At 43.3% G+C, this 19685-nt stretch overlaps 1 protein-coding gene across 3 annotated transcripts in view; it reads right to left on the bottom strand.

The window, feature by feature from the left end:
• Nucleotides 1-14595: 14595 nt before the first annotated feature.
• Nucleotides 14596-19685, bottom strand: part of RGS12 (regulator of G protein signaling 12) — a gene marked incomplete at both ends in the record, with an annotated part of 86443 nt that continues 81353 nt past the window's right edge. For 2 of the 3 annotated variants that reach the window (XM_081999246.1, XM_081999245.1), the window contains one exon: nucleotides 14959-15377. In XM_081999246.1, coding sequence (XP_081855372.1) covers nucleotides 15013-15377 — 365 coding nt within the window. Of the gene's footprint in view, nucleotides 14616-14958; nucleotides 15378-19685 lie in introns of those variants that run through there. The other variant, XM_081999247.1, reaches the window with a different exon arrangement.

The following is a 19685-nucleotide window of genomic DNA, read 5'->3' on the forward strand; positions in this document are numbered from 1 at the left end:
AACGTGTGTCTGTACATATACACATATCTATACAAAAAAGAGTAAATCTGGAAGTAGGAGCTACAGGAAAGACCCGGCTTTGGGGTGACAGAATATTTGGCAGCTCTAAGGCCTGGAGCCTGTATTGCAGCTCATCCCACCAGTGAAACTGCAGCTAGGGTCTGGTTCCTGTTTTCAAAGAAAATTCCATTTTCCTTTTAAAAAAAGGCACATTCTGATTCTTAACTTTGCTGCACATAATAGTGAATATTTCCTGTGGAGTGGACATAATCCAAATGCATTTGGAGCCAGATTCTGTTACTGCTGAAGTTAATGAAAGGTTTCAAAATAAGACTAGGAAGTCTTTATCGTGTTTGCAGGCTGTAATCCTTCTGTATCAAAGGCTAAAATCCCTCACTTTCACAATCATTTCTCCCTTTATATTGACATCGTCATGGGAAAATGAAAAGGCACATAAACACACAAGAAATGAGCAGAAAGAGACAGAAATCCTTGCTGCAGGGGGTATAGCACATACTGATAATGCTGCCTCACACGTTTGCCTTTTCCTCACTTGCCACATTGCAATGTTTGTTCTTTCTTTAAATTTAACAATAATTAATAAAAGCCCAGATGGAGCCCAGACTCTGAACTACTTAGTAATAATGAAACAATATTAACAACTGTCCTAAATCATTAAATATCAACAAAAAGTAAATTGAGTCAGCCACCAATATGAATAATAAAATTGCTTTTTTTCCCCATCAATTAGTTCACTAGACATAAGTGGAAAAGACAAGTTTAAACACACACACATCCATTTGCATTCATTCCTATGTACCAGCTACCAAGCAGACTGGGGCAGGGTTGTCCCATGACCGCAAGTTCACATGTTCATTTTTACGTTATTTCCTGACCATTGTAAATGTTTCTGAGAAATCTACCACTCAGCTACTGCAAAACTGAAAGAAAACAATAACCTTTTCTAATGACTAACTGATTCCCCTATGTATTTTTGCAAACCTCTATGTTTTTTCGTAGTAATAAGGTTTTTCTCTTTCAAAGCCAGGTTCTTCCCTTGTGAAGGTAATGTATGGCAGCCAGCTAATGGGGCAGTGCTGCCTCCTGAGATGATCTGATTTCCAGGCTTTAGCTGACATTATTGTTACGAAGCCCAAGCCCAGCTTCCTGAATAAGGAGCCAGTTGCAGACTACAGCATCGTTGGCACAAGGAACTAGTGCTAGATCTAAAGTCTCTGCAAGTGTGCTGTCCCTGAGACATTTATATGACCTGATGACTGCATGTGAACTAAACGTATTTCTAGCATGAAAAATACACCTGTTGATTTATCTTTCAGGAAGGGGTAGGGTGCAAGCGATCACGTGTGGCAATTCTCTTCCTGGTGTACTAGCAAGGGACTCGGTGCCGACGCGAGACTGGCATACAAACCCTCCCGACTCTCTTTTCTTTTCCTCTGGGGGATCTGCAAACCATGCTGCAGACCTTGTTGCTGTCGGATGGGATCCTCTTCACCTCTGTTGCTTGAGATCATTCCCATTGTCCAGTCCTAGAAGCTGTTACCAAAACTCATCTGTCCCCATTACTTCATGAAAAACCTGATCACCAGAACTGAGGTTAATACTCATGGGCTCCAAGTCTAGTGTCTTTTTAAAGGTTTTAAAATAAGGCAATGCAGCAGCAATGGGAGTGCATGAGGAAACCTTCCCCTTCCCTCCAACACCTACTGCTCAGGGCTGCCCCGACATGGGAGGGCGCAGGTCAGACCTGTCTTGGGAAATGTGCAACCTCAATCTGGACACTCGCATCTGAAACCAACGTCTTCACCACTGGGCAAGAAGTGAGCGTCCACCTCCTCTTCTCTGTTCTGGAGTGGTGCTTAGCGAAAAGCCATTGCGTTCCTCTTGCTAAAGCCACGTGCAAAGGAAGAAAGATGAAATCATTTTGCTTGTTTGCTTATTTCAGCAAGAAAAAAGAAAAGCTTTGGCTCAAATCAAACTGAAAAGTTGAGTTATTCATATGTGCCTTAAACAGTGCAGCACCCAGCCTTCCACATAGCCACACTACAACCACAGACACCTCTGGGTGTCACACCCTCCTCTCCCTGGGAGCTTCAGAGATCCTGGGGGGAAAAATCAACACGGTTTTGGCTTTCAGAGAGGATTGGAGTCCCTGTCCATCCTCTCTTGCACCAGACTTCACTGTTAATATTCATGGTCCCCAAGCTATGCGTAACCTCTGCTACACCACCACAGAGCAAACAAATCCTCTTACAAACCATCGTCCCCTCTCCCAGAGGCAGCGAGGCTGGTGTAAGTGCAGCTGCAAAAGGCTGGTTGCTGGCCATCTGGGATCCAGCAAACATGGATTTGGCACTGCTGCGCTTAGCAGATAATCCTGGGGCAGAAAGAGATGCCTTCACCCAAATGTTTACTCCTCCTCACTCCTCTCACCTCCCACGCTCCTCCAGCACCTCCAGCAGCTCTTCTGGCTTCCCTCATCCATGAGCTCACAGCTCTGGGCTTTTCTGCACCGATTTCCTTTCTCTTCCCTCCAGGGACTGAAACTGTGCTCAGATGTATCATGTTATTTTTTTCATCTCACTCCCTTGTCACCCTCATCCTCCACCAACAGGTTGGCTGTGGATGACCTGTCCCGGCTCACAACCTTGCCAGCAGCCTCCACTGCCTCACCAGCGCACAGCAGCAGAGCGAACATCTTCCTTCTATGCATGAGATGGTCTCACTGCATTATTGGGTCTTCCTCTCTCGCCTCTGCCTTCTGCAGGGCTTGGGGCCCTCCTTCAGCAGCTCTGCAGACCTTCACCCTACCATCACAGCTCCCCATGGAGTTGGATCTGCCCATGGACTCCTGGATTTCCTCCCCATCATTCCTACAGTTAGCCTTGGTGTGTTTTCACTAAACATCACTCTTCACCAAACCCCACGTCCTGGTGCTTATCTGCTGCTTCTACCCACTTGTCTCACCGCTGCCCCTCAGACATGGCCTCTTTGGTCTTGCTCTCCGCTAGCATCTTCTGCCACACCACTGGGCCCACACTCAGAGCTATACCTGCCTTCAACTAAAAATATCAGACTTTGTGAGTCCTTCCCAGTCAGAGGGTTGTTATATTCGTCTCCCTCCCCCAGCTCAGAGCTTCACAGCTTGCCCTCATCACCTGTGTCCTGCAGGAGCAGGCACAGGACCCTTGACAGTGCAGCACCCAGAAGGTACAGCCTTCCAAACAGGCTCTGCAGCAAACACCCTTCTCCAGTTTCAGCACTCCCAGGAAAACTCTCCCCATTTTTTTGTACTTTCCCTGTGGCTGTAGCCCTGTTCCATCCATTCCTGCATCAGTCTTTCCTGCCAACATTTACTTTCCCAAAGAGGCACGTAACATACTGACCTGTCTACAACTCTGCACGCATGACCTCCTGTAGACTTCTCCTCATTGCCATGGGTGGCTTTGCCTTGGCAGGATGCAGTATCAGCCAGTACCCTGCCTGCGATGTTTCTCTTTTCAATTGACCACCTTTGTGTTCACTGATTTACTAACAACAGCTTCATATTTTCTTCTCCGTGAAATCCCCTTTTTAGCCAGATTCAGCCACTGCAGTTGCAGGTATATGTTTAAAAAGCCTTTACCTGCACCTGTGCTTACAAATGTTTCTTTCATGCGTCCAGTAAACTTTAGTTCTGGTCTGAAAAATCAAAGCATATAAAAGTAGCATTGGAAGAGCTGGGCTGGAGCTGCAGAAACAAAACCAGACTGTGAATTTATACCCCTAATCACACAAATCTGTGAGTGACTTAAAGCTCTCCTACAAGCCACAATATGCAGAAGCTTCATTTATACACCCCAGACTTGGATCTAGTTGCAAAAACTAATCCAAATTTTAGAAGTCCATTTCAAGATGATACTTAGTTCTGTTCATATACCCAGATGTCATGACATATCTAAAATACGATGCCTGCAACCAGTCTAGGATGTGTTTGCTTGAAGAGACTGTTCCTCCTACTGTACGAATAAGAGTGGAAAGTAGGTAACTGTATTTTTCAAGGACCTTGATATAAACCTTTGCCGATAACCCTGGCTGAAACAGTAGGCCCATATACAGAGGCGTACGATTTTTTTTTAGCCATGTACTCACTGAAAACTGTCAAGAAGAGGTGTAGAGGCACCCACCCTCCACCGATGCCAACCCATTTAGGTAACTTCAGCACAGGCTGATTTGCAATTGTTAGGCATGTACATTTTTAGCTGTGCTCAAATTCTTGCTATTCCACCCACCTTCTTCATTAGCATATTAGACGCCCCCATGGCATACTTGAAAATGGTCTGTAAGTCAGGCATGTGTGAGGGAAGGTGGCTCCACTGCTGCAGCTGAAGGCAGCTGAAGTCTTCCTTTTCAAAGTGGGGAAGAAACAGCCCCATGGGAAGGACACCAGCCCCACAGCCTGCCTCAACTTCAGGGTTATTTCCTACGGTAGGGTGGAGAGCAGAGTTCACAAATAGTGCTTTAATTATTCTGATTGCAGCCCTAATAATATCCTATATGGACCTGTATACATATACATTTTTCTTTTTTTTTTCATATATATATTTATGAAGAACATTCACTTTCTGCTTCCAAGGTAACACACATGCCAAGGGTTGACGTGCCAGGTGACACCCATTGATCAGCCTTTTGGCTATGGTGACCAGGGGATGCCACACGATGAGGTGCCCTCTGCTAAACCAGCACCCTGCTCCGGGAGCACTCCTGTCACTCCGTGTCGCTGCAGCTGCTGCCCAGGGCCCGCAGGGCTGCTTGGGTACTCACCTTAGATCTATCAATCCGTACTGTCAATCTGTTAATCTAGCACAGTGTTGGCCTAGACTTTCCCTGGGGTTTTTGCATCACAAATCTGGTGGCAAACCTCTAAAGGATTCCTCCGGCTTCTCCCCTCGGTGTCCCTGCTGCTGAGCTCTTGCTCCTATGCAGGAGCAGGACCCTTGGAGCTCAGTCCCATGCCTCGCCGTGTGTTTGGGAGAACTGGCAACGTAACAAGAAGGCAGAGAGATGAGCTTGCCTCCTGGAGGGAGGGAGTGAGGGCCAAGATCAACTGTGTGATGTTTAACAAGGCCAAGTGCCGGGTCCTGCACTTGGGTCACAACAACCCCATGCAATGCTACAGGCTTGGGGAGGAGTGGCTGGAGAGCTGCCCGGCAGAAAGGGACCTGGGGGTGCTGGTTGACAGCCGGCTGAATATGAGCCGGCAGTGTGCCCAGGTGGCCAAGAAGGCCAACAGCATCCTGGCCTGTATCAGCAATAGTGTGGCCAGCAGGAGTAGGGAAGTGATCGTGCCCCTGTACTCGGCACTGGTGAGGCCGCACCTCGAATCCTGTGTTCAGTTTTGGGCCCCTCACTACAAGAAGGACATTGAGGTGCTGGAGCGTGTCCAGAGAAGGGCAACGAAGCTGGTGAGGGGTCTGGAGCACAAGTCTTACGAGGAGCGGCTGAGGGAACTGGGGTTGCTCAGTCTGGAGAGGAGGAGGCTGAGGGGAGACCTCATCACTCTCCACAACTACCTGACAGGGGGTTGTGGCGATGAGGGTGTTGGTCTCTTCTCCCAGGTAACCAGCGATAGAACAAGAGGAAACGGCCTCAAGTTGTGCCAAGGGAGGTTTAGACTGGATATTAGGAAAAATGTCTTTACTGAGAGAGTGGTCAAGCATTGGAACAGGCTACTCAGTGAGGTGGTGGAGTCACCATCTCTGGAAGTGTTCAAAAAACGTGTAAATGTGGCACTTCAGGACACGGTTTAGTGGGCATGGTGGTGTTGGGTTGATGGTTGGACTTGATGATCTTGAAGGTCTTTTCCAACCTTAATGATTCTGTGATTCTGTGACATGGATGTCCCTTACCAGGGCTCCCCTCCCTCTGCATACCAAAGCCCCGGTACTGATGGCCTCCTCTTCTCTGTTCCCTCTGTCTGCTCTCACCTGTCCACAGTCTTATCCTGTTGGAGACTGTTGCACAGTTTTTTCATCAAATCAATAGGGATTCTGTCCCTGCCAAAACCAAAAGACCCTCTTTCCCACAATCCCAAAAGTAAGGCAGGAAGAGATGTCCCAGGAAGAACCTGGGGTCCCTCCTGGTGAGCAGCCCCCTCCCCAGTGCACAAATCCTGACTTCAGAAGCGATTTGTGTAGCACTCACTACCTCACTGCTGGCCTCAAGAATAGGCTTAGGCTAAAGATTTCACAGCATGGTCAATATCCCCATTGTATTTCCTTCTCTCTCTTTTTCCCCCCTCATTTCCCCGTACCTCCAGTGCCACTCCTTGTAATTACTGCAGAAATGTAATTGCTGCTCCGTGTAATTGCTGCAGAAACAATCTGAGCTGTCATTGACTTACATTGTTCACAAATCAAGGGAAACTGGCAGATCAGAGTCACCCCACCTAGCTTCAGGGACCTCCTGCATCTGATATTTACATCTGAGGTAGGTATCAAGGCTCCCAATATAAGCAATGGAGACCTAAAAAATAGAGAGGAGTGAAATTTAAGGTACAAGTCACCCAACACCAACCCCTGAAGAATGTCTCTTGTCACCGGTCTCCACTTGGACATCGAGCCGTTGACCACAACTATTTAAGCATGATCACCCAGCCAGTTCCTTATCCACCAAGTGGCCCATCCATCAAATCCATGTCTTTCCAATTTAGAGACAAGGATGTTGTGTGGGACAGCGTCAAATGCTTTGCACAAGTCCAGGTTGATGCTGTCAGTCACTCTTCCCTTAGCCACCAATGCTGTAATCTTGTTGTAGAAGGCCACCTGATTTGTCAGGCATGATTTGCCCTTCATGAAGCCACATTGGCTGTCACCAACCATCTCCCTGTTTTCCAAGTGCACAGTTTCCAGGAGGATCTGCTCCATGGTCTTGCTGAGACGCAGAGGTGAGACTGACTGGCCTGTAGTTCCCTGCGTCTCCTTTTTTTCCCTTTTTAAAAATGGAGGTTGTATTTCCCCTTTTCCAGTCAGTGGGAACTTCTCCAGTCTGCCACAACTTCTCAAACGTGATGGACAGTGGCTTAGTGTCTTCCTCTGCCAGTTCTCTCAGGACCTGCAGATGCATCTCATCAGGCCCTATGGACTACTGCACCTTCAGGTTCCTGAGATGGTCTTGAACTTGATCTTCTCCTACAGTGGGTGGTTCTTCATTCTCCCAGTCCCTGCTTTTGTCTGCTGCGACTTCGGCAGTGTGGCTTGAGCACTGGGTGGTGAAGACTGAGGCAAAAAAGTCGTTGAGTACCTCAACCTTCTCCATATCCCGGGTAACCAGGTCTCCTGTTTTCTTCCAGAGAGGGCCCACATTCTCCCTAGTCTTCCTTTTATCATCAATGCACCTGTGGAAGCTTTTCTTGTTGCCCTTGACGTCCCTGGCCAGATTTAATTCTATCAGCTTTCGCTTTTCTAACCTGATCCCTGGTTGCTTGGACAATTTCTCTGTATTCCTCCCAGGCTACCTCTCCTTGCTTCCACCCTCTGTAGGATTCCTTTTTGTGTTTGAGTTTGTCCAGGAGCTCCTTGCTCATCCACACAGGCCTCCTGGCACTTTGCCTGACTTCCTCTTTGTTGGGATGCCTCGCTCCTGAGCTTGGAGGAGGTGATGCCTGAATATTAACCAGCTTTCTTGGGCACCCTTCCCTCCAGGGCTTTATCCCATGGTACTCTACCAGGGAGAACCCTGAAGAGGCCAAAGTCTGCTCTCTCCTGAAGTCCAGAGTAGTGAACTTGCTGTGCACCCTCCTTGCTACCCTAAAGATCTTGAACTCTACCATTTCATGGTCATTGCAGCCAAGGCTTCCCTTGAGCTTCATGTTCCTCACCTAGCCCCTCCTTGTTGGTGAGAACAAGGTCCAGCATAGCACCTCTCCTTGTTGTCTCCTCTATCACGAGTTTTCTATCTACCAGACAGAGGCCCAATCCTGTTAACTACACAGTTGTCTAGCAAGGAAAATTACATCTTATGGCACCTCAGAGTAGGTCCTTTCATGGTATAAGTTGATGTCGTTGCAATCAATGGCATCAAAATTTCATACCTCTGTATCTGTCCTTTTCCCACAAGAGCATAAAACAAGCAGGTGAGATGCAATGGGAGAACCAGCGTTCTGCAGGAGACTCAGGTGGTGCAAGACCAATGGCGCATGCTTAGCCATCCAGCACCTTCCAACAGGAAGATGAACATCTGCCTGTTTGTGTCTTCAGCCTCTCGCCAGGGAGTGAAGTTGTGGCATGCGTTGTTGGGATTTTCTAATGCACACATGCATGCATTTTACTCAACGCTCAAATGAGGAAGGACAAGATGAAAGATATGCGCCCACCGTCACCGATTACCTCCCGGTTGCAAACAAGTTTCAGCTAACTGCTTTGCATACAGAGGGCTGATCTCAGCCAGGCATTGCTTCATCCTGGCTGTAGCGTTGACTCTGGAAATTTTAAAAGTGTGGAAGAGGTTGAAGTTACTTAGATATTGTTGTTATTTGAGTTCATGTTGTTGATATACTGGCAAATACTGGCAAATAGTTACTGAAAAGGATGCTTGTGCAGGTCTTTAAATGAGGGAGAGTAGTAATTAAGGGGTTGTTTCCCCTCATCACATGGTTTCATCTTTCCAGGCAAGACTCAAATCATTAAGAAAAATTCCAGTTACCTCTCACAAGAATGGAGACAGGCATTAGTTTAATTTTTGTGCCGTGCCCTAAAGTTATGCCACTCCAAGAGGATTAACTTTAATTAGATGAACCTGTAGCTGGCCTTTCATTTCTTTATCAACCTGCTCTGGAATGGAGGCTCGAAGTTGTACAATAACTAATTTATATAGTATTTTGAGATTGTGAGCAGATCTTTGCAGGCAACGAATGCAAACGAGGTACAGATTGGTACGTCCTAGCAAAGCAGACACAAGGTATTTAAGAATACGCTTCCCAAACTTGGACTTCAGGGCCTTCTCCAGAGAGGTAGGTGAGCAGTCTTTACATTACTTGACCTGATGCTTGTTGCCGGCTATGGGCGCTTGTAAATGCTTTAGTGGCTTTGCAGCTCTGTGTAGCTGCAGGGGTGGGATTCAACACCATGACTGGAAACTGGTACGAGATTATCATGGGGAGCAATACAATGTTGGCATGGACTTGGAAGAGTTACCTGTCAACCCATTCCCATCAGTCGTTATTTTCTACTATTGGTATTCAAATTTCCATATGTCCCCTTGCTCTGGCACAGAGCACTCAAAACACAAGCGAAGAGGATGGTGAGTGAGAAGGGAACAATTTAAGAGGACTGTTTGTGTCCCTGATTCAGGTCAGTGTAGACAGACACTGAACTACTGGTCCCCTCAGTTTTTTCCGCTCTTGCTCTCTGGTAGATAGAGCATTTGTATATTTTAGGAGTGCCTGCTGCCAGGGCAGAGCAATTGTCATGCAGTTGTCCACTCAGAAACCACAGAGCTAGACAACCCACCAAGCCTATGCAGAAGCGACGCCAGAGGAGGATTACACTGTACCTGGAAAACATTCAGCTACTGCCTTACCTCAGGTTTGCAATCCCTTTGTGTCGCTAGAATAGAGCAAAAGGAATTAATTAAAGGCTAAAAACCTAACCCACTATTATTAAATTCCAGAGGATGAGCTATTTTTGAGGTATATAAATATTTGGCAGAAATTCTTAACAATCTGCTTTTAAAGGAATTTCTTTATGTAAGCTAGGTTTAAGAAGACATCTTTGCAAAACCTAATAAAATGCAGGCTAGTTTCACTTTGTCTCATGATTCCATTTGAAGCTGTGATGTCCAAATGGCAGCAGGTCCCAGAATAACTGAAAAAAACTTTTTTCACACCTTTTCCCTACATTGGAATTAGGTATCAATGAAACATTATCAGTTCCAGTGGTATAAATTATTTACTTACTACATAGACAATTAACGTTTTAAATGAGTTTGACACACTTAAGATTCTATAAACATTATTGTGCGGTACAGGATTTCTCAATAATTTGTGGAAACAAGGCATGAGAAATAAATCCAATGTGCATTTTCATATTAGTCATTATACAGACATTTAAAGACAAAACCACAAATAAAACAAGAATACACATCAAATTCTGTACAACATTTTAGACTGTACAACAGAATGATCACTTGGGATGAAAAGATATAAACAATTTTCTTTCTTTATCTTCCACACAAACAATTCAGAAAACATGTTGGTTCACGTGTAACATATTGGGTTTGCTAACGTTTTGAGCAATGCAGGCAAGATTTGCAGAGACCTGATCATCCAGCACTTCTCAACAAAGATCTTCAGAAAAAAAATCAACCTGGCTAAAAGTGACAGTTGGTCTACAGCAAGGAAATATTTCAGTTAAGATCAATGAAAGCTTCTCCTATGCTTTAACTGGCATTGGATTAGGGTTCACAAGTGTCGCGGTCGTTCGGTACCCTACGACGCTAAGCTTGGGATGCTGTTCTGAGAGCACAGGCAGAGAGAAGTATTTGGATGTGCCACTTGGTTTTGCCGCAGGGTAAACACCCACGCTCTCCACAGAGCAACACTGTTGTCACACGGGTTTGCTACAGTCCCACGAAGCTTGGAAATCTGCCTGTTGCTGTAGAAAATACGGTTGTTTCTAAGCCCGACACAATGAGCTGCGGCGGAGAGTTAGGAGCGCCTTGGACCTGCAACCGTTTTGGTTTCTCACACCTCTTGATAAGAACCTGCCGTAGGGCCGTGGCCTTTGTCTCACTGAGCCTTGGGAAACTTTTCAAAATCTTTGAGAAATTGTGAAAAGATGCCTCCGGGTGTTTGCATCGCGGGCACTACCGCAGGCTCGCCTGGTCTCCCAGCTACCGAGTACCTTAGGAGAGGGCACTTTAAATGACAACATTCACTATCATACTGTGTTGGAGCCGGCTGGGACGAGCCGTAGCAGCACTCCTGAGAAACAGCTACGGGCAGGGATTTCAGTTTTGTGGCAAAAACAGGCTACTTCCAAAAAACCAAAATAAGCTCATAAGCCCCGATTACCTCTGCTACAATGAGATAAGGAGGCTACCGGCTGAGCCATGTCCTTTAACAGTTTTCTGTTAAGAACAGCAAATTCCAGGATCAGAAGAGAAGGAGGAATAGAGCAACACACGCTATAGCAAACGCAAGAAAACAGACCAAAACTTTCGGGCGGAGGAGTAGTGCACAAAGGACTCATCATCCTTGAAAGACATTAAATAGCTCCCAAAAGACTTTCAGAGGCATGAGAAAGGACACGGTACGCTCAGGTGTTGGCTCCTTCACACAGAGCAGTAAATCTCTTGCAGAGTCTCTTTGCAAAGCCCGCTTACGTGCCCTCAAAAAACTTCGGTCACTTGTCATGCAGCTCCCAAGAGCTAAATTGCACATGTGGTTTATTTTGCATGTGCGTTATATCACAAATTTGTTGACAAGGCACACTGCTATAGTAATCCTAAGGGGGAAGTTTGCCTATATGTATATTTTTTATTCTTCACAGAGACTTTAAAACAAAAAACCAACAAAACTGTGACCATTGCGGAACCTATGAAGCTGAAACCACTACCATTTGAAAATCAAATACCATGACTACAAGTGAAATATGAGCGAACTGGTGTATTAAATAAGACCTAGAATGCTGCACTATTTTCTAAGTGTTGGCATTTTTTTATATCATTGATAGTTACAGTTTCAGGTTTGAGTACTGATATAGGTCAGTGGATCTTCCTCTTCCATGTAAGAGCATGGGGAGCCTGAATTCCCCTTTTATTTATCATTGTGGGATTAAGGGGACATAAGAGTAATTATCTGCACAAGTGGAGTTTCAACAGGGGAAAACTGGAAAAAGTAAAAAAGAAAGCCACATAAAATCCGATTATCTTTAGGAACTAGCTGGCAAGATTAAGGATTAAGCTATCAAGCAGCGCTTCAGTCGGGCTGCATTTTTAATTGCAAGTAGATTTCACTAGCAGTGGAAATCACAGTATAATGAGGCAACTCAAAATCATATTATAATGTTGAAGTCACACAGTAATTAAAACTGGACTACATCCTTAGTAAAATCTTGGAAAACATCAACCAGAGACAGGCTGTCCACATTCATTTTTATTAACTCCATGATCTGTGGCAACTGATTCCAGCAGGTTTAGCTTTTATATTCTGCCAGATATTGAACAGGAGAGCTAATAATATTAATTATTTCTAAGTCTAAGGAATGCATTTCCATGCCTCTTAGCTAAGAAGACATTCATTTAAACAATATGTCAATAACTGGCATAACAGCGCAGCGTGGGGAGGAACAGTTTTTCCCATGTCCCTTTGTTTATAGGATTTCCAGGCATTGTGCCAAGATTTTTCCTTATGATAAAGAAAACTCTGTTCTTTCACATCCTTAATTTTCCTGCACACAGCTTGACTCTCCCATGCTGTTAAATTCCCTTTGAATCCTTGATACAGTCAAAACCAGTTTGTTGCACTCAAAATTTAAAAACAGTGGTTTTGTTTGCTTTTTTCCTGAGCACAGCAGCTTCTGGAAAGAAAACAGGAGAAGGGGAAAAACCAGCTCTGTGATTTGAACCTGGCTTCTACTAGCTTCATCTGATGGCCCCTAATTCTAGTATTAGTCAATCCCTACCCACCCTTTCCATGGCACTCAAGGTTTTTCAGACTTTATCACACCTCCCTTCAGCTGTCTCTTTTTCCAGGTGAAGACTTCCACACTGCTCACTAAAAGTCACTTAAAAGCACTCGCACAATGTAAGATAAGCGACATTATTTCATCTAAAATACCGACCAGAGATTAATAAAGACTGTAATGATTGTACTTGAATGTCAAGCTTTTATCTGCTTGATGTTAGGATTCTATTTTCCAAGACACACACAAAGTGCAAAGCATATCGCAGGTCAAAAAGCCCTCTCTTGAGTTCGACTGGTGTGATATTGGTCTTGATTAGAACAAAGTGATTAATTTTGCAGAAGATAGGAAAAAACTGTGGCCATTTAGCTGTGCAAAGAAATATCCTATCATGGGCAATTATTAGCAAAAAACTACCAAAAAATAAAAGAAATAAACATGGGAAAAACACTTTAAAAATACATAGATACTTAAGTATTTTCACATCATTGGGCTATGACTGTTTTGTTCCACTGTGTCCCAGACAGGTGATATATGGTACACTACAGAACAATATATCCTCTGGATCAGGATAGAAGCTTTATCCTCAGCACGGGCTTGAGTGCTTGCGAAGTCAGACTGCGTACACTGCGCTACGGCTGGATTTTAACAGCACGGGCCATTGCAGTGTGGCACCCAGTTACATCAGTTCCCCAGCCTCTTCACTCACTCCTAGTTCTGACCTCAGTTGTTGCCCGCTGCTTTTCCCCAAGTCTCCAGCGTCGTTACACCACTATGATTTTAGCATGGTTCTTGAATGGATTTTAATTTTATTTTAATTTTTATTTTTCGAAGGACAGCTATTTTCATAGCATATATCCTCATTCAGTCACACACTGAGTTGAGCCTAATGTTAACAAGTGTTTTCCTCAATATCGAGAGCAAAATCACTTATCAGCAGAAAAGAATTAAAGTATTAAAGCTAATGGGTGCTGTGTCTATTTATATGGCTGGAGTATTTGATGTATAACCCTTAAGATTCAGGAATCTTACTTTACTGTCATAACATCATATGTAACTCCTTCTTGTCTTACAGATTGGAGTTTAAGAAACTGAGTGACTGCCTCCAGTATTCTCAGCCATTCAGAAAATTCACAATTCTTGGTAGGCTTTAGTAAGAAGGACCAAAGAAAAGGTTAATGAATAATTACTGTAATGCATTAGACTTACTGCCTGTGTGGACTTGCAGTCTAGGAGCTATGCGATATGACGTTTTGAGTCTCACAATAATTTCAAAGCAGTGAACCACCAGAAGGTCTCAATATAGACACTCAATAGTGTTTCACTTTGATGAGCAGAGGTCCAACGCTCTCATTTCTTCGTGTACCCTTGCTTGTTCAGACTCATAACCTCTTCTGAAGAAATGGGAAAGGAAGAAAAGGAGCGGATGGCAAAAGCAACATGTTCAGTAGTATTAAGTATCTTTTCTTTCTCAAAACTCTGCCCAAGGCTAGAATATTGACTGAAACTAGAATCAACGACGAAAAGAATGAGAGGCACTAAAACTGCTTAGTGAAAGAGCAGTAACAAAACCTGCCTTCCCCCAAAGCTAAAGCACACCAAGAGCAGCGATGAGGCGGGACCTGGATGGCCCTCCCATCACTATCCAATTAGTAGATAAATTTCTGGTAAGGAAACATCACCAGCGTTGGCTACGGGAGCAGCTATTATTCCCCGCACAGGAAACTCACAGCTTTTTTTTTTGCTTCTTACTTCTTGTATAACAACAGTCTTGCTGCATATATCCATCCAGACAATGCATTCCTGAATTCCACCTGGACCTCTTCCCAAATGTTATGAGACAGATAGGAAGATATTAAGAAAATAATCCTAATCTTTTCACACCAGTAACTGATTTTACTTCCACTTCAAAAGTCTACGGACACACAGGGAATCCTGCAGACCAGGAAAAAAGCATTAGAAGATTAAAGTGAAATTATCTTAAATAAAAAGTTTGCATAGGGGAATTTAAAGTGAGTTTGTCTTTATTAAAGACAGGAAGGGTAGGGGTGGAAATAATAATTGTAATTGCACTGTGCAATGGAATCATCCCAGGGAAAATGATACAGAAATGGTAAGGGAACAAAACCAAATAGCTCAATACTTTCATTGGAATATTATTTTTTCATTCTACAGGTTCTAACTCATATCAGAAGAGACAGTCTGGCAGGCCCATTGAAGTCAACGGGTACTGAAAAGAGCTTATAAGTTGCAGAAACATGTCTCTAAGGCATATCGCCATTGCTGCCGATGCCAAGCAAAAATACCAGAACTCTTAATAAAAAACAGAGATTTAAACAAAAGTAGCTTTATACTGATTCTCAGTGCCCTTATTCTTCTCACTCTTGACAGTAATCAGAGATGGAAGGTCTGATGTCCTATAAACTCCAGTCCTCATCCTCCCTTGGCAAGATCTCAGTTCAGAGACGTAACCTTCAAAGCTGAGGTTCCCTTCAGAATCGTCACAGGAGCGTGTGCCAGTGTCTTCCAGTTTGACTCCGTCCACATCGATTATCCTGTTTACAGGGAGCTCCGCACTGGGGGTCTCTCTCACACCAGGAGGATTAAAGCTTCTGCTGGTCTTCGCTTTGGAAGAGGTTTTCTCGCAAGAGTTTCCTGAAGTCCCTTGCGAATCTTTTTTTTTCCTGTGGTTTGCACCTAACAGAAGAATTAAAAACAAAAAACACAAAACAGGAGAGTTATGTATCTTCTGGCTTTGGCATTTTTCAATATTGCAACCTCCTCTGAGGTCCTAATGGTAGGCAGTCAGCTGGGATATTCCTCTGCCTCACTGAGACTTATTGATGTACCAAGTAGGTAACTAAACAGTAGATCTCAAAGATTAATGCAAAATATTAATACGTATCTGTCTTAATTTAGCATTTTTCAGAGTTTTTAAAAAGACTCCAATAAAAATAACTACTTGGTATTAATTCGTACACTTCTAGAACAAAAACTCTCACACCAGCAAACCCAAAGGTGAAGGAGGACAATTCAGAGCTTCCACCGGGGCAGAACAGGAGATGTTCCTTCACTTGAACCGGCCTCCAACACCAGATCCTTGCTGAGATATTATTTTTAGCTGGCTAGAGATTAATTCTCTAGCAGACTAAGAAAGGATTTGAAGTTGCAGTTCACTGCCCTGAACGGCAACCAAGCAATTATGGGCCACGGTTTACAGGACAAGAAGAAATAACTTAATCTGCTGAAGGGCTTTAAACATTCAAGAAACACCTGAGTTATGTGTGATTGAAGTTTCTTTTTGGCATAGCATTTCTAAAATCACGGTGGTTAGGGTTCGGACCTATTCTCTAGAACTACTCGTACAAAGTGGTTACCATCGCAAGTTAATCCTAGATCAAAACCTTGAGATCCCCAAAAGGACGAAGAATGAGTTGATTTCATGATTCGCACCACGGTTATCGACGTGATTTCTGTAGTTGAGGTGCCCACACCATATTATCAAAAGGGGAAAATTTTGCAGGGAGAGAGAACTGCTTTTATCAGACCCACTGATATCCAAGAAAACAAAACAGAAAAACTTTCAAGGCACAAAGGCAGACCTGAATAAGGACTTCCATTTACATTTAGTTTCTTTTTTGATATATACCAGCTGGTCTTTTAAAAAATACCATCTTGTCCAACATGCCTTACCTAAATAATTTTAAACTTTTTGCCACAGTACACAGGTCTGACTAGCACATTTAGCCGCCAAATCCCATGAGACTTGTGTGGTCAAATCCCACAGCTGGCTTTGAAATCTTTTATTCGTGTTTGTTCCGTAAAGTGATGTGTACAGTGTTTTTTGCAAGAAAAATAGATTTCAGTTTATAATCATCGTAAACTTTTTGATATGAAGAAGGACTAAAACGGAAATGAAAAGGACAAAAAAAGCAATTTCATACTGTTTCAATCAAATCACTCCAGGGTCTTCTCAGGGGTTAAAGCTTTCTATTTAATGAAAATAAGTTAAAATTCTAAGTAATGAAATATTATTTTAGCGCTTTAGCTACAGTGCAGCCCCACATTAAAAATGTGGATATTCCACATCAGTAACGCTTGCCTTGTTTCGCAGCCAGAGGAATTAGTTCAAAGTCCAAACAAATCGGCTAAGGAATAGCAGAGAGAAGGAAGAAAGCTTTTTCAGCCTGTGTTAGCCCAGCACGACTCCAGCCTACTAAATTACAGCTAAAATGTAATGGGAATATATGATGCTTAATTTTTACACCTTCCTACAGCAGCCGATCATTGGCTTAATTTTAAATAGTTTGCATGGCTGTGGTTTAAAATGCTATTCTTCTATTCTAAAATGTTTATCTTACATGAATTGTACTCTTGATCTTTTAAATCCACTATTCTATGCCCTTTGAGGAAGATCTCCGATTCTCCTTTCCTGTTGGTTTAAAAGAGATATTAATTTCTAAAAAGCCATACTAATGATAAGTTATACCAAATAGTGTGCATTGACAGAGCCTGAGTAATCCAGCAGTCTTAGTATTGCAAATACATCCTTCTACTGAATGTAACGTAAAGGAGGAACTTTCACGGTGGTGTAAGGTCTCATTGCTCTGGTGACTTGAACTACACTGAAACACCTTCCACAGTCAAAAGCTACAGCCTGCATTAGCAGGGTGCACCAGGTGAAAGAGCTGGAAACGCCTACTGAGGAATGCGATTGAGGGTGTAGGTATTGCTGTATTTATTTGGTTGCTAAGTCTTTCTACAGCTAAATATAAGAAACACCATGAAGTCTTGGAATTACGGTGTCACCGAGTCACCGCACAGAGCAACCGGGCTTGCAAAATGTCTAATAGGAACAAAGCAAAAATGAGGTCGGCGTCAGCTCTCGGGCTTCACAAGACATAAGCCCATCTGAAGAGGAATATATCCGTACTATGGGCAGTTTTCTCTATTAATGCCCTTCTCAGGAGCAATCCCACTGAAACATCTAGTAAATTACTGCTAGAGGCAGGATAGTAGCAGAGACGGTCTTATCTAAAATACTGGTTCAAAAGAATATGGAATTACTAAGGGATGTTACTGTGAAGATGATTTCTCTTTTCCTGGCAGGGTAGAAAAGATCTTGGCTCATCTACACCGAACAGAAAGACGATGTCAAGACTAGCACTACACTGAAAAAAAATATTGTAATGTGCTTTTTTATCTCATTTTTAAAAACAAAGCAATTACGAAGCAAGGCTATTTAGCCGAAATAATAGGAGAGAGTCCCAAAACCAGCTTGTGTATAAATGTATCCTGCAAGTTTTAAAATAGACTCAAAATTTGCATCGTACTTAGTGGAGCTTTATAATGAGGCTTAAATGATGCCTACAACGCTTCTCCACTGGTCTCCTTCTCATTTTCTCTTTTTGAGTAACAAATACCTGAGCAGAGTTAGCTATGCAAGGTGCAGAGAGCTGTCGCAGATAAAACTTCTCTTCACATATTCTTGCACTGAAGTGATGAAAACCTCTGCGGACACCCCTGCGGATTGCTTTGCCTTGCGTAAAGTATCTCAGGAATGATATTACATTTTCCCGAATCTGATCTGTCCAATGTCCTTCCTAACTTCAGATGGGAAAAGAAGCCAGTTCTTAGAGCAAAGAAGCCCGTTCTTAGAGCAGTCGTTGCACAGATTAATCTCCACGCAGACTGGAACAGCACAATCATGGCTATTGGTAATCTCCAGCTCCCCTACTAGGCATTCCACACAGCTCTAAGGGAATTTTCGTGCGCATCTGACTGTGTTAATATGTTCCAGCTGCTTTAAGGATGGGATGATGCATGTCTTCTGCTGTCTTCAAACTGGAGATCTGCTATTTTACAGACTCTCAGCTAAATGACTGCTTAGAAGGCTAAGCGCACCGCTCTGCATTTTTCAAAAGGTTAACGACGAGGCAGTGTTTTAGCTGATCTCCTGATTTCCTTTACCAACACTTCTCTTTTTCTGGTATTTTGATTTTGTGTATTAATTTTATATTTTTATATTGTTTCTCTACCGTAATTATTAGATCCATTTATTTTCAATGTGCCAATTCCAGTTATGATTCACCTGGTAAAGCATCTTTTAGATCTGATCTGAAATTCAGCACCCTTATTTTTAAAGTGATCAACGCTCAGTCTAGTTCCATTCACACCATATTTACCTTTTTTTATAAAAGCAAGTAGATGCTTATTAAGTTTCACTGTAAGACATGAGCTCCGTATTTGGAAGTCCATACATAGTGGATTTCACGTACGGCAGAACGTTAAATTCTATTCCATCATTTTCCCAACACCACTTCCATATAGACAGACCTCTTCCACGCAGATTCAGCATTTCACTAAGCACCCTAGCTTTGCTAAAACCCTACTGCTCTTGTCATTTACTGTATCGATGGCTCTCAGTTCTACTGACAGGTAACAAGGATACTCTGCGATTTCTACACCGTCGATCCCAGGCATTCAACTTCTAGTGTCAGAGAGGGTCACATACTCAGTTAAAAAGAATGAGCTCCAGTTTAACCATTTTGTGCTGACTTACAGCAAGTGAGCATCTGTTTGAGGGATTTCATAATACTTCTAACTCTTGTGCAAAGAAATCGCCAACGGTTTCAGCAACAACTCCTGGAATTGGTTATTTACTGGCAGGTACCACCTCCAAATGCAATCAGTCATTTTCAGCCCCCAAATTCATAGACTGGTGTGTTCTTTAATGCAGGAGAACGGGCAGATACTGTTCTCATTTCTGATTCCGTACAGCATTTTTTTATATGAGGCTATAGGAAAGGAGCTTTGCGATGGTCACTTCTGCAGTGGCGTTCACTTCCATGTCCTGGAAATGTTTCAGTAGGAGTATATTTATTTTAAGGAAAAGAGTTAATCTGGCAGATTCAACTCCGGAAAAGACTATTCTCTCTTCCTGTCCTAAACTGTTGTGAAATGGTACTTCAAAATTTTAGGCTTCCTAGTTGTAGATTCTTTTAA

The sequence above is a fragment of the Phaethon aethereus genome, assembly GCF_964289735.1.
Source record: "Phaethon aethereus genome assembly, chromosome: 4".
NCBI lineage: Eukaryota > Metazoa > Chordata > Aves > Phaethontiformes > Phaethontidae > Phaethon > Phaethon aethereus.